This window comes from Bufo bufo, chromosome 3 (assembly GCF_905171765.1).
Source record: "Bufo bufo chromosome 3, aBufBuf1.1, whole genome shotgun sequence".
NCBI classification, from domain to species: domain Eukaryota; kingdom Metazoa; phylum Chordata; class Amphibia; order Anura; family Bufonidae; genus Bufo; species Bufo bufo.
The window spans coordinates 222,283,458-222,305,491 of NC_053391.1; the positions used below are offsets into that span (position 1 = coordinate 222,283,458).

The window sequence follows — 22,034 nt, forward strand, 5'->3', positions numbered from 1 at the left end:
GATTCAAACCTAGAACCCCAGCGCTGCAAGGCATCACTGCTAACCATGAGTCTCCGTGCTGCCCCCAAAAAAGCCTTTTCTAATAAAAAAAAATGGTGTCGCCATATTCGACAGAGTTCATTTTTTGTGAGGCATGCCATAGATTTTATTGATACAGTTTTCAGATACATATTTATTTTTATGGTGTTTACAGTGCAGGTTAAATAATGAGATATTTTAATATAATGGTTTGTTGTGGACATGGCGATACCAATTATTGCAAAAAAAAAAATTGGGGAATGATTTGATTGTTATTGTTATTTCTGACAGGCATGCTAATACAGCCAATATTGATGACCAGGACATGGCAGACCTAGGGCCTAACTGCTCAGATACTGTAGTGGCTATTGACTATTGCTGGGATTAGACTTAGGCCTCTTTCAGACGAACGTGTCTTGTGAGGAAATCATGCTCCGTGTGTGAGCGGGATTCCCCGTTATGTACACTGCTCGTTTCTCAGGAAAGCACAGTATTAGGCCTCTTTCACACGAACGTGTGTCCCCCGTGGCCATGCTGCGAACCGCACGGGCACTGACCGTGGGGCAGCCTCATGCTGATCGCGACCCCATTTACTTGAATGGGGTCCGCGATCCGTCCTTTCCGCAAAAAGATAGGAAAAGTTCTATCCCTTTGCGGAACGGAAGCACGGAACGGAACCCCACGAAAGCACTCCGTAATGCTTCCGTTCCGCATCTCATCTCAGGATTTGCGGACCCATTCAAGTGAATGGATCCGCATCTGTGATGCAGAATGCACACGGTCGGTGTCCTGTGTATTGCGGACCCGCCGTATGCGGGCGGCAATATGGTCACAGGGGACACAGTCGTGTGAAAGAGGCCTTATACAGATTTATAATGCTGTGTGTCTCTGCCTTACCTGTATCTACTAAATTATACTGACAGCATTATGTGGGTCACAGAGACACACTGCATTATAAATCAGTATAATGCCGTGCTTTCCTGAGAAACGAGCAGTGTCCATAACGGGGAATCACACTCACACATGGAGCGTGATTTCCGCATAGGGCCCGCTCATCTGAAACTAGCCTTATCTCCCATCTCATCAGTGAGAGCTGGTTGCTTGCTGTATAATATAGCCGGCTCCCGCAAGCGATGGTGCCATTGCCATGATGTACTATTACACATCCTGAACATCTTGGCTACTATGACGTAATATCACATCATGGAGTGTTAAGAGGTTAAGAAATGTAAAAAAAATAAAAAAAAAGTTTAAAAATATAAAGCATAAAAAAAGCTAAACTTTTGCCCGATTAAAAATGCATTATTATGTATAAAAAAAAAGAAAAGTGCACATAGCTGGCATCGTTCATAATGACCCAAATGATTACATTTTCTCATTATTTGACCTGCATGGAGAACGCTATAAAAGATAGCCCCAGAATGAATATTTTTTCTTATCCCTTAAGAAAACTGAATACAAGTGATCAAATGATTTTTTACAAGTGCATTTTTGTAATAAAATGTAAGTTAACTTGGCGGTATTTTCTTTCCAGTGATTTGCTATGGACAGCGCCATTACTTTGTGGCAGTTCCTGCTCCAGCTTCTACAGGAACCGGGAAATAATGATTTGATATGCTGGACGTCAGATGATGGGGAGTTCAAACTTCTGAAGGCTGAAGAAGTGGCCAGGTTATGGGGGGAGCGCAAGAACAAGCCGAGCATGAACTATGACAAGCTAAGCAGGGCGCTCCGCTATTACTATGTGAAGGTAAAGAGCCGTCCATATAGATGAACACGTAAATCAGACATGTTATGTACTTAGATCCGGCACACATTCTCTGTGCTAACTAATACAAGAACCATAAGGTACGTCCACACCTGCGGCAGGCATTCGGGTATTCCGTTCCAGCATAGGGACAGAATACTGGAATTGCTGTATCTGGCGTAGCTCGCTGCATCCCCTTTACTATAATGGTTTTCCAGCATGAATACCCCATTCTGCATGCATCATCCAAAGGGGCGACACAGCAATTCCAGTACTGTGTTCCTCTGCCAGTACAGAATACTGGAATGCCTGCCACAGGTGTTGACTTACCTCTGATGCTGGCTATATTTGTTTAGGTTATACTGAGGTTGATTTCAGTTACCAGCTGACTTAAAGGGGTTCTCTACCTTTATTTTACAGATGATCTATCCTTTAGACAGATCACCAGCATCTCAGCTGTTTGAGAAGACAGCGGAGCTCGCCATAGCACCGCTGCTGCCTTCTCGCTGTTTCCCGCAGACCAGTGAGACAGGCAGTCACGACTATTTCACTGACCTGGACGCGGCTCAAACTCGTTGAAGTGAGTGGGGCTGAGCTACGCCCAGGTCAGTGAAACAGTCGTAAAGTCACTATCCTGCGGGAAACAGCTTGAAAAGCCGTAGCACTACTGTGAGCGGCGCTTCCTTCTCAAACAGCTGTTCAGCGGTGGTCCTGGGTGTTGGACCCCCGCCGATCATTGGCAATAAAAATGTGTAGAACCCCTTTAAAGGGGTTATCTGGTGACCTAGCTTCTGGAGCTTGGTACATCTCTCAGATGGGCTGGTTGCAGCTCAACCCCTTTGAAGTGAATGGAGCTGAGCTGCAATACCAAGTACAGCCACTATACAATAGGTCATCATTATATTTACCTGGATAACTCCTTTAACCCCTTCAGGATCCAGCCATTTTTCACCTTAAAGGGGTTTTCCCAGTTCAGAGTTGAACCCGGACATACCTCCATTTTCACCCCGGCAGCCCCCTGACTTGAGCATCGGAGCAGTTCATGCTTCGATGCTCTCCTTGGCCCTGCGCTAAATTGCGCAGGGCAAAGGAATGTTCTGGTGACGAACCGGGGCTCTCCATAGGGCTGCCAGGAAGCCCGGGGACGTCACCGGCACTGATGGGCGGAAGCCTCCGCCCGGCAGTGTGTTATTGTAAATAAAAGATCGCTTGCCCTGCGCGATCCAGTGCAGGGCAAGGGAGCGCATCGGAGCATGAAATGCTCCGATACTAACATCAGGGGGGCTGCCTGGGTGAAATTAAGGGTATGTCCGGGTTCAGCTCTGAACCCGGACCAGGCCATTTTTAGCAAATCTGACATGTGTCACCTTATGTGGTAATAACTTTAAAACGCTTCTACTTATCCAAGCCATTCTGAGACTGTTTTCTCGTCACATATTGTACTTCATGACCGTGGTAAAATTTAGTCAAAAATTTTGAAAAATTAGCAAGTTTACAAATTTCTATTTCTCTACTTTTATAATAGATAGTAATTCCTCCAAATATAGTTATTACTTTACATTCCCCATATGTCTACTTCATGTTTGGATCATTTTGAAAATGACATTTTATTTTAGAAGGCTTAGACGTTTAGAAGCAAATCTTAAAATTTTTAAGAAAATTTCCAAAACCCAGTTTTTTCATGACCAGTTCAGTTATGAAGTCACTTTCTGGGGCTTACATATTAGAAACCACCCATTAATCACCCCATTTTAGAAACAACACCCCTCAAGCTATTCAAAACTGATTTTACCAACTTTATTAACCCTTTAGGTGCCCAGCAAGATTTAAAGGAAAATGGGAATAAAACTTCACTTTTTTTAGCAGATTTTAAATTTTAATCTATTTTTCTGCAACACATCAAAGGTTAACAGCCAAACAAAACTCAAAATCTATTACCTTGAATCTGGAGTTTACAGAAATACCCCATATGTGATCAAAAACTGATGTATGGGCGCACAGCAGGCTTCAGAGTGGAAGGAGCATCATATGGATTTTGGAGAGCGGATTTAGCTGGAATGGTAATTGGGAGCATATCGTATATGAAGACACCCTGAGGTGGCCCTACAGTGGAAACCCCCAGAAAGTGACCCTAATCCGGAAATTACACCCCTCAAGGAATCTTTCAAGGTGTGTAGTGAGCACTTTGACCCATCAGGCGTTCCACAGAATTAGGAAACACTTGGCTGTGAAAAGGAAAAATTAAAATTTTTTCCAGAGAAAGTTGCTTTACACCCACATTTTTCACTTTCACAAGGGGTAATAGGACAAAATGCACCCCACATTTTATTCCCCCTTTTCCCCCCGAATACATCAACACCCCATATGTGCTCATAAAATGATATATGGGCGCACAGCAGGGCTCTAGAGGCAAAGTGCAAAATATGGTTTTTGCAGGCCTGAATAAACAGACATGGATTTTAGGTGCCATGTCGCATTTAAAAGATTCCTGAGGTCCACAGAAATTAAAAACCCCAAGAAGTGACCCCATTTTCAAAAGAGCACCCCCGTACGAACATTTTAAGTGGTAGAAAGAGTGAAAAAAAAAAATTACTAGCAGACCCCAATTTTTTGTCACAAGTGGTTAAAGGAGATAATGCACCCCACTATGTGTTCCCCACTTTTTCCCCATTCAGGAAACACTCTATGTGTGCTTGTAGCCTGCTGTATGGGCGCACAGCAGGCAAACGGCAAACCTGAGGGGTTTACTGCCGCTGATCGCAGCTCTCTGTCATTAAAGGTTAAAGAGGATAAAGAGGACCTTTCATGGGTCCAAACATTGTAAACTAACTATCAGGATATGTAGAGCGGCGCCCAGGGAACTCACTAAACTTACTATTATTCCTGGGTGGCGCTCCGTTTGCCCGCTGTGGCCCCGGGTATATTCTCCCGCTCTGTATGCTAATTGCTAGCATCCGAGCAATGGGGAGGAGATGGCCCTTTTTCTCAATGGGCGTTCCTTCTCCCTGTAGCGCTGTCCAATCAAAGCGCAGAGCGTCACAGCCAGGGAGAAGGTGAGTTTTTTTTCCCCCCTGGGAGACAGCCAGGGAGAAGAAACTTCCATTGAGAAAAAGGGCAGTCTCCTCCCCATTGCTCCGATGCTAGCAATTAGCATACATATACCTGGGGCCACAGCAGGCGAACGGAGCGGTGCCCAGGAATAATAGTAAGTTCAGTGAGATCACTGGGCGCCGCTCTACATATCCTGATAGTTAGTTTGCAATGTTTGGACTCATGAAAGGTCCTCTACTATCATTGGTGGCGCAGTGCGCCCACTGTCTCTCTTCTTATTGGCAGCAGCGGCAGCACAGGGGGGAGGGAGAGAGTGACTCCTTCTCCCCAGTGCTGCTGAGGGAACATGAGCACGCTGACAGCAGCTCGCTCTTGTTCTCTGATGCTAGGCTGCGCAGTAGGACAGCCTAGTATCGATAAAAAATCAAATCCCGGTATCGTATCGATACCGGGACAAGAGTATCGATTGGGTAGCGATATTTCGATACCCACAACAACCCTAGTGCAAACTGAGCAGACGTGATCCGTAATGGACACTACTGATCGGTGCTCAGTGGTTGCAAAATGCACGTTTGCAGATTATGCGTTCGTGCAAAATTCTAAACTGACACTAACTGATGGCCAACAATAGAGATTTCGTTTATATCGCCATATCACAGTAGAACATGGCATGCGCCGCTCTCGGCATGCACCCTGTTCTCCTCAGCCGGCACAGTTCTCATTGGTGGCGCAGTGGCCACAGTCCCTCCTCCTACCTGTTCTCATTGGTGGCGCAGTGGCCACAGTCCCTCCTCCTCCTACTCTGTTCTCATTGGTGGCGGAGTGGCCACAGTCCCTCCCCTCCTCCTCCTAGTCTGTTCTCACTGGCGGTCAGCGGCAGCCGCACACAGAGTCCCTCCCTCCCCACTGTGTGCGGCTGCCGCTGACCGCCAGTGAGAACAGACTAGGAGGAGGAGGGGAGGGACTGTGGCCACTCCGCCACCAATGAGAACAGAGTAGGAGGAGGAGGGACTGTGGCCACTGCGCCACCAATGAGAACAGGTAGGAGGAGGGACTGTGGCCACTGCGCCACCAATGAGAACAGAGAGGAGGAGGAGGGGAGGGACTGTGGCCACTGCGCCACCAATGAATATAGTTAAAATGCCTGAATACAAACGTAGCCTGCATGTGCCGGCCATATCCCATACCTAGCCTCTATTACTGGGGCGCCGTGATCCGCCGCAATTAACCCCTCAGGTCCTGAGGGGTTAATTGTGGCGGATCACGGCGCGCAGTAATAGAGGCCAGGTATGGGATATGGCCAGCACATGCAGGCTATGTTTGTATTCAGGCATTTTAACTATATTCATTGGTGGCGCAGAGGCCACAGCCCCTCCCTTCTACTCCCCCTCTTCTAAGTATTATATTATATGCAGGCCCCCCCTCCATACGATCAAATCATTGGTGGCAGTGGCCCTAGGGTGGCAGCTTCTGATCGGAGCCCCAGCAGTGTAATCGCGGGGCTCCGATCGGTTACCATGGCAGCCAGGACACTACTCAAGCCCTGGCTGCCATAGTCAGCTCCCTGCTGTTGTGTGCACTATGCACAGGGCAGCAGGGAGAGTGAAGTCCTATTCACCCTAATAGAGCTCTGCAAATGAAAAAAAAAAATCAGTGCAGCAATTCCAGATGTTCTTCTTTTCTACTTTCTTCTTTTTTTCTTCTTTCAGCAGGAAAGGGTTAAAAGCGCAGTGGTGGTGCACCACAAGTCCCAGCAAGCCAACAGCAGCACAGAAAAGCACAGAACCTCTCTGCATGCAGTGCATTCTAAAATGGCTGCATGCAGGGAGGTTCTGGATATTCCTGTGCAGCTATAGCGCTGCCATTGGTTGGAGCGTTGTTCCAGCCAATCGCAGCGCTGGCAGGGGACCCCAAACACCGGTGTCCCCTACCTCACCTTGGAGGAGACCGGTGCTGACCAGTTCAGCACCGGTCACCTCCACCCGACCCACCCCGCAACTTTTTTCAGCTTCCGGTGCTGCGATGTGCCGGTCTTCATTGACCGGCCAATCGCAGCACTTGGAGCTGCAGGGGGGCGGTGCAGCACCATGCTGCCCTTACCCGTCATGCCTGCCTGCCGGTAAGAGCGGCCATGGTGCCCCGATTCCCCCGCGATCGTTACCCAGAGCCCGGCGGACCTTGCGCCGTACATGTACGCCGCTGGTCCTTAAGTCCTGTCCTGTTGCGCCGTACATGCGTGGGTCCTTAAGGGGTTAAGCTGTGTTCACACTTTCAATATTTTCATGACGTTTTTGGAGTCAGTTCTGCACTTAAATCTTCATCAAAGCTGCAGACATTCCTCATCCAGTGTGAATGGAATATTTCATATGCAATTTAGAGGCAGTGGGGAAAAAAACTACAGACTGGATGTTAAAATGTGAATAGCTGCAATGTAAAGTCTGAAATTTAGCTATAATGAAGGTCAGTGGGGATAATACTCAAGCGGATCCTCTGGCACATCGGTAACAGAATTCAGAAGTGTCCCCCTCAGATTTTTGTCATGGATGGTAAATCCTGAACACATGAACATACCCTTAAAGGAGTTATCCGGTTTCAGGCGGAAACAGAACAACACATGTGATCCACTGCAATAAAGAATAGATCATTACTTACCTGATAGTTCCCAGTAGGGCTCTGTTTATCTGGCTGCAGAAGTGACATCACATGGGCAACATGTGACCGCTGCAGCCAATAACTGACCTCAGCAGCACACCAAAGAGGCCAGGGATTCAGTGGTCACATGTTAACGTTGCATCGCCTAACTGGAGTGACGCTGAGGGATCTGTTGGGTAAGTAATAATCTATTCTTTACCGCAGGCGGATCGTATGTGCTGTCTGATTTCTTCCTGAAACAGGAAAACGTAACAGCTGCTAGGGGCGAAAGAGTCTTGACATCATACCCTCAAAAATATACATGCAAATAATTGCAAACTGTTTCCTTCGGCTGTGAGACAAATATTGTTGAATAGGAAAAGATCCGGTTTTGAAGCAGAGTCATAGGTCGGTTTTCAGTGAATGTGAAGGTAGAAGAGACGACCAGGCGTCACTTTGTCATCAAGGTAAATATGGTGACGGATGCATTAGCAACGGTCTGCCTGCATGTCATGTTTTAGCATGTTTTGTACTTCTCCGTGAAATTGATTAGACTATTCTCTTCTCCAGAACATCATCAAAAAAGTGAATGGGCAAAAGTTTGTTTACAAGTTTGTCTCATACCCTGATATCCTGACCATGGATCCGGCAACGCTGAGTAAAGCTGAAGGAGATATAGATGGCAACTCTGCCAATCCTGTCAGCACCCTCTTCATGCGTGACAAGGAGAACTGTAGCAAGGAGCGACTAATGTGTCCTCCTGCCAAATGCTCAGGACGTAATGATTACATTCACTCTGGGCTGTACACATCCTTCACCCTCAATTCCTTAAATTCATCCGGAGTAAAGCTCTTCAAAACTACAAATGTGGAATGTACAGCTGAGAAGAAAATGACCCAGGAGGTTTCCCCATCAGTCATTAGGTTTGTGACCACACCAGCTAAAAACCATGAGCCTGCACCCATAATATCTTCAGTTCCACCCCAGCCTCCAGAACCCCATGAGAAACCTGCAGAGCCTCCACCAGGTGTAATAACTGGTACTTCTCTCGCTCCCTCAGTCACTTCCATTTCGCCCATTCCAGAACATTCACCAGCTTTATCTCCTGATTTGACTCATCAGGATATAGCTGACGAATCCGATTTGGGATCCCCACAGCATCTTGATTTTCCTACTGACATGGCGATGGAGATAGAGGAATCACAATTAGATTCGAAGGCTGATCAGGAGCTCGAAGCCGAGTCTGAACCAGAAGTCTATGTACTGGACAATAAGAGCACCAAGTCTAAAAAGCCCAAAGAGCTGGAGTTAACTCCCACACTGGTCATCACAAGTAGTGACTCCAGCACTCTTGGTATCCTGAGCCCTTCGTTGCCCACGGCATCTCTCACGCCAGCGTTTTTCTCACAGGTAATGCCACTGGTTGCTCTAATTCTTACGTTCCTTTAGGCCCCTTTCACACGGGTGAGGTGAACGCATTGCACCCGCACTGAATCCCGACCCATTCATTTCTATGGGGTTGTGCAGATGAGCGGTGATTTTCACGCATGACTTATGCGTTGCGTGAAAATTGCAGCATGCTCTATATTGTGCGTTTATCACGCAACGCAGGCCCCATAGAAGTGAATGGGGCTGCAAGAAAATCACAAGCATCCGCAAGCAAGTGTGGATGCGGTGCGATTTTCACGCACGGTTGCTAGGAGACGAACGGTTGCTAGGAGATGAACATGGTTATAAGGGAAAATAATAGCATTCTTAATACAGAATGCATAGTACAGGGTGGGCCATTTATATAGATACACCTTAATAAAATGGGAATGGATGGTGATATTAACTTCCTGTTTGTGGCACATTAGTATATGTGAGGGGGGAAACTTTTCAAGATGGGTGGTGACCATGGCGGCCATTTTGAATCCAACTTTTGTTTTTTCAATAGGAAGAGGGTCATTTGACACATCAAACTTATTGGGAATTTCACAAGAAAAACAATGGTGTGCTTGGTTTTAACTTAATTTTATTCTTTCATGAGTTATTTACAAGTTTCTGACCACTTACAAAATGTGTTCAATGTGCTGCCCATTGTGTTGGATTGTCAATGCAACCCTCTTCTCCCACTCTTCACACACTGATAGCAACACCGCAGGAGAAATGCTAGCACAGGCTTCCAGTATCCGTAGTTTCAGGTGCTGCACATCTCGTATCTTCACAGCATAGACGATTGCCTTCAGATGAAACGAGATGTGCAGCACCTGAAACTACGGATACTGGAAGCCTGTGCTAGCATTTCTCCTGCGGTGTTGCTATCAGTGTGTGAAGAGTGGGAGAAGAGGGTTACATTGACATTCCAACACAATGGGCAGCACATTGAACACATTTTGTAAGTGGTCAGAAACTTGTAAATAACTCATGAAAGAATAAAGTTACGTTAAAACCAAGCACACCGTTGTTTTTCTTGTGAAATTCCCAATAAGTTTGATGTGTCAAATGACCCTCTTCCTATTGAAAAAACAAAAGTTGGATTCAAAATGGCCGACTTCAAAATGGCCGCCATGGTCACCACCCATCTTGAAAAGTTTCCCCCCTCACATATACTAATGTGCCACAAACAGGAAGTTAATATCACCAACCATTCCCATTTTATTAAGGTGTATCCATATAAATGGCCCACCCTGTACAATAGCGCTGGAGGGGTTAAAAAAAAATTAAAAAAATTTAACTCACCTTAATCCACTTGCTCGCGCAGCTCGGCTTCTCTTCTGTCTTCTTTTTTGCTGTGTGCAGGAAAAAGGACCTGTGGTGACATCACTCCGGTCATCACATGGTCCGTCACATGATCTTTTACCATGGTGATGGATCATGTGATGGACCATGTGATGACCGGAGTGACTTCACCACAGGTCCTTTTCCTGCACACAGCAAAAAAGAAGACAGAAGAGAAGCCGGGCTGCGCGAGCAAGTGTATTAAGGTGAGTTAAATTTTGATTTTATTTTTTTTAACCCCTCCAGCGCTATTGTACTATGCATTCTGTATTAAGAATGCTATTATTTTCCCTTATAACCATGTTATAAGGGAAAATAATACAATCTACTCAGCGCTAACCCAAACCCGAACTTCTGTGAAGAAGTTCGGGTTTGGGTACCAAACATGCCGATTTTTCTCACGCGAGTGCAAAACGCATTACAATGTTTTGCACTCGCGCTGAAAAATCGTGCATGTTCCCGCAATGCACCCGCCTCTTTTCCCGCAACGCCCGTGTGAAAGAGGCCTTACAGTTGAGCAGAATCTGCCTGGTTTATGGTGAAAATCAAGGAATGCTTTGACATAAGAAGGCCACTGACTATGCCAACCAGGTGGGCTCTCCACCTAAGAACTGCTTGACTAAGGCTACTTTCACACTAGCGTTTTGGCTTTCCGTTTGTGAGATCCGTTCAGGGCTCTCCCAAGCGGTCCAAAACGGATCAGTTTTGCCCTAATGCATTCTGAATGGAAAAGGATCTGCTCAGAATGCATCAGTTTGCCTCCGTTCCGTCACCATTCCGCTCTGGAGGCGGACACCAAAATGCTGCCTGCAGCGTTTTTCTGTCCGTCCTAGTATGCAGAGCCAATAGAAAACGGATCCGTCCCCCTTTGACTTTCAATGGTGTTCAAGACGGATCCGTCATGGCTATAGAAGACATAATACAACCGGATCCGTTCATGACGGATGCATGCGGTTGTATTATTGTAACAGAAGCGTTTTTTGCAGATCCATGACGGATCCGCAAAAACTGCTTGTGTGAAAGTAGCCTCATGTGTGTATCTTGTGCACTAGATTTTTAATTATGAGCCAGGATGTTGTTGGTATAAGGTGTACCAGTTTCTTGCTACTTAGGGTACAGTGGGATGCGAAAGTTTGGGCAACCTTGTTAATCGTCATGATTTTCCTGTATAAATCGTTGGTTGTTACGATAAAAAATGTCAGTTAAATATATCATATAGGAGACACACACAGTGATATTTGAGAAGGGAAATGAAGTTTATTGGATTTACAGAAAGTGTGCTATAATTGTTTAAACAAAATTAGGCAGGTGCATAAATTTGGGCCCTGTTGTCATTTTATTGATTCCAAAACCTTTAGAACTAATTATTGGAACTCAAATTGGCTTGGTAAGCTCAGTGACCCCTGACCTACATACACAGGTGAATCCAATTATGAGAAAGAGTATTTAAGGGGGTCAATTGTAAGTTTACCTCCTCTTTTAATTTTCTCTGAAGAGTAGCAACATGGGGGTCTCAAAACAACTCTCAAATGACCTGAAGACAAAGATTGTTCACCATCATGGTTTAGGGGAAGGATACAGAAAGCCTGTCTCAGAGATTTCAGCTGTCTGTTTCCACAGTTAGGAACATATTGAGGAAATGGAAGACCACAGGCTCAGTTCAAGTTAAGGCTCGAAGTGGCAGACCAAGAAAAATCTCGGATAGACAGAAGCGACGAATGGTGAGAACAGTCAGAGTCAACCCACAGACCATCACCAAAGACCTACAACATCATCTTGCTGCAGATGGAGTCACTGTGCATCGTTCAACCATTCGGCGCACTTTACACAAGGAGATGCTGTATGCGAGAGTGATGCAGAGGAAGCCTTTTCTCCGCCCACAGCACAAAAAGTGCCGCTTGAGGTGGGCTAAAGCACATTTGGACAAGCCAGCTTCATTTTGGAATAAGGTGCTGTGGACTGATGAAACAAAAATTGAGTTATTTGGCCATAACAAGGGGCGTTATGCATGGAGGAAAAAGAACCCAGCATTCCAAGAAAAACACCTGCTACCTACAGTAAAAAAGGTGGTGGTTCCATCATGCTGTGGGGCTGTGTGGCCAGTGCAGGGACTGGGAATCTCATGGATTCCACTCAGTATCAGCAGATTCTGGAGACCAATGTCCAGGAATCAGTGACAAAGCTGAAGCTGCGCCAGGGCTGGATCTTTCAACAAGACAATGATCCTAAACACTGCTCAAAATCCACTAAGGCATTTATGCAGAGGAACAAGTACAACGTTCTGGAATGGCCATCTCAGTCCCCAGACCTGAATATAATTGAAAATCTGTGGTGTGACTTAAAGAGAGCTGTCCCTGCTCGGAAGCCATCAAACCTGAATGAACTAAAGATGTTTTGTAAAGAGGAATGGTCCAAAATACCTTCAACCAGAATCCAGACTCTCATTGGAACCTACAGGAAGCGTTTAGAGGCTGTAATTTCTGCAAACGGAGGATCTACTAAATATTGATTTCATTTCTTTTTTGTGGTGCCCAAATTTATGCACCTGCCTAATTTTGTTTAAACAATTATAGCACACTTTCTGTAAATCCAATAAACTTCATTTCACTTCTCAGATATCACTGTGTGTCTCCTATATGATATATTTAACTGACATTTTTTATCGTAACAACCAACGATTTATACAGGAAAATCATGACGATTAACAAGGTTGCCCAAACTTTCGCATTTGGACAAAGAATTTGCTGATATTTCTGTGCCAACATTTTCATAAAAAAAAAAGCTTAGCATCAGTCCGCCGTTGATATTAATGGGAATCTTTGACGTAGGTCATCGTAGGGTTAAAATCCATGAACATGTTCCTTGGTCCACTAAGTGGGGCTGAACCAGTGTGTGCATTCATGACATGTACAAAGGCAAATCCATGGCAGAAATCCAAATGTCAGCTCCAGATTCCAGAAAAATCTGTGGTGTGAACATACCCTTATTGTTAAGTGTGCTTTCACACTGGCGTTTTTGTTTTCCGGTATTGAGTTCCGTCACAGGGGCTCAATACCGGAAAAAAACTGATCAGTTTTATCCTAATGCATTCTGAATGGAGAGCAATCCGTTCAGGATGCATCAGTTCAGCCCCTCTTACGCATCGTGTTCCGGAAAAATGGATCCGCAGACCTTTAAAATGCCCAAAAAAAAATTATACCGGATCAGTTTTTCCGGATGACACCGGAGAGACGGATCCGGTATTGCAATGCATTTGTCAGACGGATCCGCATCCAGATCCGTCTGATAAATGCCATCAGTTTGTGTCCGGATTGCCGGATCCGGCAGGCAGTTCCAGCGACGGAACTGCCTGCCGGAATCCTCTGCCGCAAGTGTGAAAGTACCCTAAGCCATTGCTTCACACACAATGAATTGATTTTTCTTGGACTTCTGGAGATTGAGCTGGGGTTGATGTCACAGTGATCCTTTACATGCGGGCCAGAGAACTTCGTTATCAGCTGTGTCCTTACAAGATGTCTTTTTAACCCACTGTTGACCAGTAGAAGCATGTATTAGTGCTAGTTGCAGAGAGAAATTGGTCTAGACCTTGGTTTCTTACCTCCCTGTGACCTGTATTCCAGTAAAGTTTACCATTGCTAGTTATAAGTATACACTGTTTTTCCGATCCGTGTGGCTGTTCCGCAAATTATGGAACATGTGAATAGACGTTTCTATTAGATCCATAGTTTGTGGACCAAAATACAGATATGGTTGTGTGCAGAGGTCTCAATAACGCCTGTACAAGTATCATCATAGACACTTGTTAAGGGCATTTCACTCCTTAAAAAAAGTCTAAGGTGTACCAATACGCCTTAGACTGTGCCCCCGAAATTCGTCAGTGTAGGGCCGCGGGCGCGCTGTGAATGGCACAGGCAGTGCAGCGATGCTGCTGCTGCCTGCAACCAGCCAATAGCAAAGCTCCTTACAGCAAGGAGCTTTGTTATTGGTCAGTTTGAGCAGGATGCCGGATCATTGGGTACACCGCTCTGATGTTAGGAGGAAGAGTCCTGAAGAGTCCGGGTGGCGCTTGCAGGGTAAGCGGTCTTGGTGGGCTTTAGTGGGGGTCCCAGCTCTGAGCCCCCCGCTGTTCTCTATAATGAGGAGTCTGAAGTACTCAGCCGAGCGTTGCTGAGCGCGGTACTGAAGACTGCCTCAATAGAAAGTCTATGGGACCATCTTCACTACTGCGCTCAGCAGTAAGGTAAAGCGGCGCTTGGCTGAGTGCTTCAGACTCCTCGATATAGAGTTCAGCAGGGGTCTATATCGTACAGAATCCAAAAGAAGGGGCTGCACCCACAGACTTCTAAGTCAGCCGGCCTGGAGTGAATGCACAGCAGACTGTTTTAGCCAAGTGATAAAGTCCAGTCCAATATAGTGGATAATCCCTGTACTTTATCATTTGCCTATGATATCCTGCTGTGCGTTCACTCCAGACCCCTCCCAGGGGCTTTTTAACCCTATCCTGGAAGGAGGGTAGTAATGTTATTTACATGGGACTGTATGTTGGAGAAGCTGACAGGAGGGGGTGGTTCTTTACATGGTTAGTGTCATGTATACTGGCATGAAGGAGGCCTAAATGATACTCTTTTTTGGCCTCTGAAGAGGGGCCTATGAATACATTTGACATATAAGTAGCACGTATGCCAGACCTGCACTGAAAACACAGTGTGAATGCACCTAAATTCAGGAGATCTGAAATCAGACAGGACTCCCCTGTACATAGACCCTTACCTCTATTTTGGTTGCAGTGACCAGAGTTCTGGCGTAGCACTGCAGTTACGAAGGTTAACGGGCCGTGTTGTGACCAGCAAGATGCTACGACCCAACAACTGCAAAAATCTAGCAGTGTTGGATTTCTTCACAGTTGTCTGGTTTCAGCAACCCATGGGTTACAACGTGACCCCATTCATTTGCATTATGTTGCAAAGCTGCGGCGCCACACAGTGGTCTTTGGTCACAGTTTCCAAAGGCGCCATGTAGTCCCATTATGGACTCTCTTCATGCCAGTCGTTAGCCCTTTATGAACACCTGGTTACTGCCTCATATTATATACACCAGGTATGCTTAGACTACATGGTACATGTCATGTCACTAAGGGGCTAAAAACGTACTTGTGTCCCCGGAGTTGTGCGCCAGCTAGATTTACTTCAGATATAAATTCAAAATCTACAAAAAGGAGGGTTTTCCCAAGTTTAATGTGACAGTTGAGGGGTTAAAAAGAAAGAAAGACCTGGACATTGAAGTTTGTACAGATGACATCCAGGCAGTCTTAGGGGGGTTCTGTTTCCGAAATTGTGTATAATGGCGGCTGGCAAGAGTAGAAGGTGATTCCCACAAACTGATACCGTCAGCTGATCCTCCCCTGCACATCCACATTCCCACAGACTGTTTCGTCTTGTTCTGACATGGCTGAGCAGAGCTCCAGTGCCTTGCCGGATTAACCCCTTGACTTCTGATTACGTAAGTCTTCAATAAGATGTCATGTTAGATTTGTAGAAACAAAGCTTCCCACTCATATGACTTGGTCATAGAAGTCCCTCTGAATCTTTAAAGAAAATGTGCCCGCCATTCTGGTTAGAGCATAGATTTGAGATCTCAAAGTGTCTCCAACCATATATCCTTTTAAGATTTTGAGGTTGATTTGACTTCTGCTTGTGTTGTCTGGCAAATCAGCCCTGTTGGAGCTGGCACTGACACCTGTCAAACACCGCTCCTGCCCTGTGGAGAGAAGACGCTGACTACTATTTAACATCTGAACCGTGATGTACATGTGTGTCATATGCCGCAGGGAAATGTATGGAGCAGACTGAGGAGCTGAGCCCCCTTTATACACCTGCCTGCAGTGACCAGGATTGGAGATGACTCCAATGCCAGCCATTAAATCCTTTAGATGCCACAGTCAATAGCCACATCTTAGTGGTTAGACAGACCCGAATTACCTTTGCTTCCTAATTTGATCATTACTGTGGAAGGGGGCTGCTGTGGCTACAATGGAGCTGGGACTGCCATGTCTGTTAAGGCTAGTCTCATACTAGTGTTTTGAGGTCCCGCAGAGAACAGCCTGACGCAATTCTCTGCATTCCGGCATTGCCGGAAACAACCACATCACCGTCCAGCCCCATCCACTATAATGGGGTCCGGCAGAGATCCGGCTGCAACCTGGCAAATATCCCCAGAATCGGCCAGACAAATACTGCTGCGGGCAGTGGTTTTCGTTTGGCCAATTCTCGCCATCTTTGCTGGGTTGCAGCTAGATTTTAGCTGATCCATGTTATAGTGAATGGGGCCAGCGGGTGTCAGGTAGTGTCTGGCAGTGCTGAATCCAGTGCTAGATGACTAACGCTAGTGTGAATCTAGCCAAAGAAAGTTATGGAGAGCTGTGTCTACTGACTAATGGGGAAGGGGGGGGGGGGGGGGGTAGTCTGCTCCTAAGATTGGAGAAGAAGGGAAGAGTAAAAAAAATGGGAGGGACCTTAAGAAGAAAATGACTCATTGCTTCAATTTCATTTTTTTGTTAAATAAATAAATATATATAACAAAAAGTGCAGGACAGAGTGCCAGCAGTTGAGGTGGTCCTATACATCCAATAAAAATACGATTACCGCGGCACTTCGATAAAGTGACATGTGCTTTATTCACCAATCATGTTCACGATAAAGTGACATGTGCTTTATTCACCAATCATGTTCACGATCATGTCTTTTATGTTCATTTTTGTAACTTATGGATTGTTCTGCACTAATTGGATGAGTTGAATAATTGATTATTGCACCTCCTTATATACCTGTACTGGAACTATTGTTTGTTATCACTGCTTGAAAAAGGTTCCATGGAGTGAACCGAAACGTCGCGCCTTATTGGTGAATAAAGCACTTTATGGAAGTGCCGCGGTATTCGTATTTTTATTATGTGTATGTATATATTTGTGTGAGGCACTTACGGTAGTACAGTGAAGAACCTAGGAAATCAGGGAATAAGCGTAGTCGGTTGTGGTGTGCCGAAACCGAGGATGAGGTAGGCCTGAGAAAGAAGAGGGCCCACCCAAGGAAAGAGATGTGGAAGAAATGAGTTATAAATGAGTGGAGTGGTGGGAGGGTCAAGTTCAGACCTCGGACGGTGCAGGAGCCAGGTAGGGGGGTGCCCTAAATAGGCTGGAGGCGGACCTCAGCCCCTCCCACAAATCCAGGCCAAAGCCTTCACACTTGTGTGAGGCACTTACGGTAGTACAGTGAAGAACCTAGGAAATCAGGGAATAAGCGTAGTCGGTTGTGGTGTGCCGAAACCGAGGATGAGGTAGGCCTGAGAAAGAAGAGGGCAAAATGAAATAAACACTTTATTGTATTCGATATACATGAAAGCTCAACCCGACATGTCTTGGAAAGCGTTTCTTAACTCCCGTGTTGGATTGGGAATGTAACGTGTGAAAGCGGATGACTTCCAGCGCCCCAACTTCTTAATGACATGAGCCGGGATGTTGGCACTGGAGGCCGTGGATGCGGCCCCGATCCGAAAGGAGTGCCCAGAGTAGTTGGATGCGTTGAGGCCTAGTTGAGTGAGGGATGACCTGACATAGATCATAAAGGTGGTGGTGGTGAGTGCAGACCCACGCAGTTGAAGTAGTGGCTGACAGGGTAGGAGCTTGTGATGCTGTTTGTATGCGTCCAGAACCCCGACTGGGCACCATCTGTTCTGCGTAGGGTAGTATGGAATGTCCACGGGTGAGAGCTGACTGCTTTTGGAGCGAGGTAAGGTTAGGATATAATGATCCCCGTGTTTCGTCAAGTGGGAGGCTAGTAGACAATGTGTGGTTTGGGTCGCCGAGGTCGTGGTGAATTCCCCGGGCCTCAGGAATCCGTAGAAGGCCAGGTACATCGCTGTTTTGATGATGGAGTTGGTAACAGCTTCAAAAGGTCTGGTGTCTAATAAGTCGGATAATGCCTTGAAAATGTGACTGTTAATGGGCAGTCTCTGTGTCGGCCGTGCGGGTTCTGTCCTCTGAATGCCTTTGAGTATGGTTTTGATCTGGTGTGAGGCCATGAAACTGATGTTGTTAGGGTGTATGATCAGCATGTGATGTTGAATGCCGGTGAGATAGAGTTTGATGGTGTTGTATGACAGTTTGAGCTTGAGGTGGCAAAAGGAAGCAAACCCCAGCAGGGAAGTCATGACAAATGGGTGCGTGATGTTGTGTTCCAACAGGAACTTGTTAAACAGTGTGAATGCTCTGTTGTATGACCTGCGTGTGTTGTCTGATAGTGCAGAATGGGATAATAACTGGCTATGGCGCATGATGACATCTAATCCAGAATGAGCTGGTGAAATGACGGGGTGATGGAGGCCGTGGGTGACGCTGACGGGAGAGCCTGATGAAACGCCTGAAATTGGAAACGAGACAGATTGTCAGCTGCCGTATTGCACCTTCCCGGGACGTGGAAGCAGTGTATGAAGAAATTGTTGCAAGCTGCCAACCAAGTAAGCCTGCGCAGGAACCTCATGATAGTGAGGGATTTGGACCGACCCCTGTTAATGATCTGGCAGGTTGCCTGGTTGTCTGAGTAGCATCGGACTGACCTGTTAGCCCATGAATGACCCCACGCCACGGCGGCCGCCACGATGGGGTAGATCTCGAACAGAGCCGAGGTAGTGGAGAATCCTTCCAAACCCTGGACCGCAGGAGGCCAGCTACCCCACAGCCAATCGTTCCCAAAAATGGCCGCGAAACCTGTGGTGGATGCCGCATCCGACCAGATTGATGGGGAAGAGTCCGACAGCTGAGGGAGGAACATGCTCCTGCCGTTCCAGGCGGACAGAAATCTCCTCCACATACCCAGATCTGCAGTGGCGTGGGCATCCAGGGGCAGCCTGTGAGAGTCGTGAAGGAAAAGGGGGAAAAGGCGCAGAAGCCGTGAAATGAACGCGCGACCCTGGGGGATGATGCGCATGGCAAAGTTCAGGGACCCCAATAGGGACTGTAGTTCCTTGCGATTGCAGTCGCCGAGTTGAAGGTAATTGTCTATGTGGTTGAGAATAACCTGGATCTTCCCGAGTGGCAAACTGGCTTGCATAGAGGCCGAATCCAACTGAATGCCCAAGAAGGTGATGACTGTGTCCGGCCCCTCTGTTTTCTTTGTGGAGATGGGTACCCCAAGTTCCCCGAACAGCTTGATGGTGGCCCTGAGGCTGGCGGGAGGGGAGATGTTTTCCTCCACGAGTAGAAAGTCATCCAGGTAATGCAAGACCATCGGGCATCTTGCTACGTTCAAGAGCAACCAGCAAAGTGCCTCCGCGAATGTGTCAAAAATGGCTGGGCTACTTTTGGATCCGAAGGTCAACCGGGAGAAAAAATAATAGTTTTCGGACCACTTGATGCCATGAAGGTGCCACAGCGATGGGTGAATTGGTAGCAATTTGAACGCATTGGCGATGTCGGTTTTGCTGAGCCATGCTCCGACCCCTGCTTGCCTGATGGCGGTGATGGCGTGATCTATAGTGGTGTATTGGAGTGAGAATTCCTCAGACGGAATGAGGGAGTTGAGACTGGGGTCGGCTGAGCCGTGTGGTGCCGATAGATCGATGATTAGCCTCTGTTTCTGGGAAGATTTCCCGGTGACGATGCCAATGGGATTGGTGCGCCATGTGGTGAATGGGGGTGTCTTGAATGGTCCTAGCACGAAACCCTCTGCAACTTCCTGGGCTATGAGGGCGTCAATTGCGGTGGGGTTGCCTTGGGCGGATAGGAGATTTGGACATTCCAGGGTGCCTGTCGGCATGTGCAGGATGCCCGTGTGGAAGCCTTCTGTCAGCCCTGCCACGAGGAAATCCGTGAGATGTCTGGATGGGTGCTGAGACATAAATGCTGAAAAAACCGGCATATTTATGGTCGATAGATACGGTTTAGAAAACATTTTATTTGGACACATTGATCTAGCATGTGCCCGGAAACAATTGGTACAAATGTGCAACAACCTGCACCCGCTAAAATTGCAGGATCCCACATTGAAATTGTTGCAAATCTGGGATTTGCCCAGAAACTTGATTGGCCGCCCCAGCTTGTCCCGGCTTGATTTCTCCGTGACCCCGGAGGGGCCGGCCGCTTGAGAGGGGGCTTGACTGTCCGCTGCGTTTGGGCAGAAATTGGTGGTGTGGGCAGTGGAGGAGCAGTGCACACAAGCTGGCGTCCTTAGGCCTGCGAAGTGTCGGCAAAAAATGACAGTGTCGATTCTTGCCCAGTTGGAGCGGACTCCGTACTGGGAGAAAGCCCCTGCCACCTTTGCCGAAAAAGATCTATGGTAGTCATAGAATGCCGACCCCCCATATTTGTTGCCCAGGTCCACCAGCTTGTGCATGTAGAGGTCAAACTCCTCCCTTCTGTTAGGGTAGACCGTGCAGATGACCTCCCTGTAGATGCCGAAAGCCAACACAAATTCTGGAATAGACAGTTTTCTATTGAGGCGGGCATCCCTAGATTTAACCACGACTGAGACATCGTCGTAAGCATAAGTTTTGTTCTCCACAGTATCTTGAGAGGCAATCAGGAGGGAGGCCAGGTTCACATCCTTACCTTCCAGAATGTCCCTTTTCAAGTGCTCCGGTATCATGTGCGCCGGGCTGACTTCTTGGTCATCTGGGTTGATGGATGGCACGCCCACTGGCACACCGGATGGTGCCGGCGACGCTGCCGGTGGTGGCCCTGCCAAGGAGAGGGATGTGGTGACCGACTCCAGCCTCTCTAACCTGTCGTTGACCCTGGACATGGACGTCATCAAAGAGGCCAGCATGGCGTGTATATCCCCCGTGCTGGACTGGCTGGGTCCTTCCCCTGCCTCCGCATTACTGGTTGACGTGCGTAGTAGTCGGAAAAGCTCCGCTTTCCTTGCCGTGGCGGGGGAGGGGATCTGCCGTCTCTTCAATTCCGTCGTGATACGCGGAATTGTCCAGGCTCTGATGGATGCTGGGCTGGCAAGATCGTCTCCTTGGGCTAAGGTGATGGATCTAGCCGGAGTGCCCGGAAGGGAAAAGTTCTCAATTCCTTCCAGAGACATGCTAAAACAGAATAGTTTGTTAGTGTGGGGAAAACACAGGACCGTGCTGGCAAGCTAGCTATGCCGGATGGCGAAATAATTAAGCCTAGGATGGTGACAGATGAGGCCCTGCTAATTGCCGAGCGGCTTGAGAGGCTCTATCTATGAGTTGGCGCGAGGGGTTGATGAGGCCACTGACGTGGTGGCAGGAGTGTGAGGCCTCTCGGTGACTTGTACGACAGGACTAGGGAAAGGGAGTGACAGGTGAGGCCCTCTCTATGCAACAGCGAGGCGGCTTACTAACGAGTGGCGCGATGGGCGGCTGCCTCCGAGCGTGTGAGGCGGGGTGTTGGCCTCGCGGACCACTGACTGATGGCGAAGCCAAGAGGGGGTTAATCTAGTGGGATTCCGAAGCCCCTGATGCCAGCACGCTGACCCTAACGGGATGGACTGAAATGTAGGAAACAGAAAACGATTGAGCAGGTGTACGTACCTGGTAGCAAGAAAAAGTCACTGGATACGTGCAGCGTAAATAAGTCTAAGCTTGACCGCCTAAAAGAGGGGTAGACAGAAAGTGTTATGACGAGAGTTGACTGTGGTCTGAACGTTTAGCATGACCTGAGAGGATTGCGCCGTGAGTTGCAACGGTGACCCGGTATGGTATGGAAGGTATGTGAAATGAGGCCCCGTGCTGTGGCGGAAGGTGTGAATACGGACCTTTTATTTTTTATTTTTTTTTTGGTTTTACTGGGATATTGATGTTCTAA

The 22,034-nt window shown here is 47.2% G+C and overlaps 1 protein-coding gene across 1 annotated transcript in view; it reads left to right on the forward strand.

The window, feature by feature from the left end:
* Positions 1–22,034, forward strand: part of ELK4 (ETS transcription factor ELK4) — a 39,768-nt gene that overhangs the window by 9,810 nt on the left and 7,924 nt on the right. The window contains exons 2-3 of the mRNA XM_040423971.1: positions 1,553–1,768; positions 8,018–8,857. Of these exons, the coding sequence (XP_040279905.1) occupies positions 1,562–1,768; positions 8,018–8,857 (1,047 nt within the window). The 5' untranslated portion in view covers positions 1,553–1,561. The remainder of the gene's footprint in view (positions 1–1,552; positions 1,769–8,017; positions 8,858–22,034) is intronic.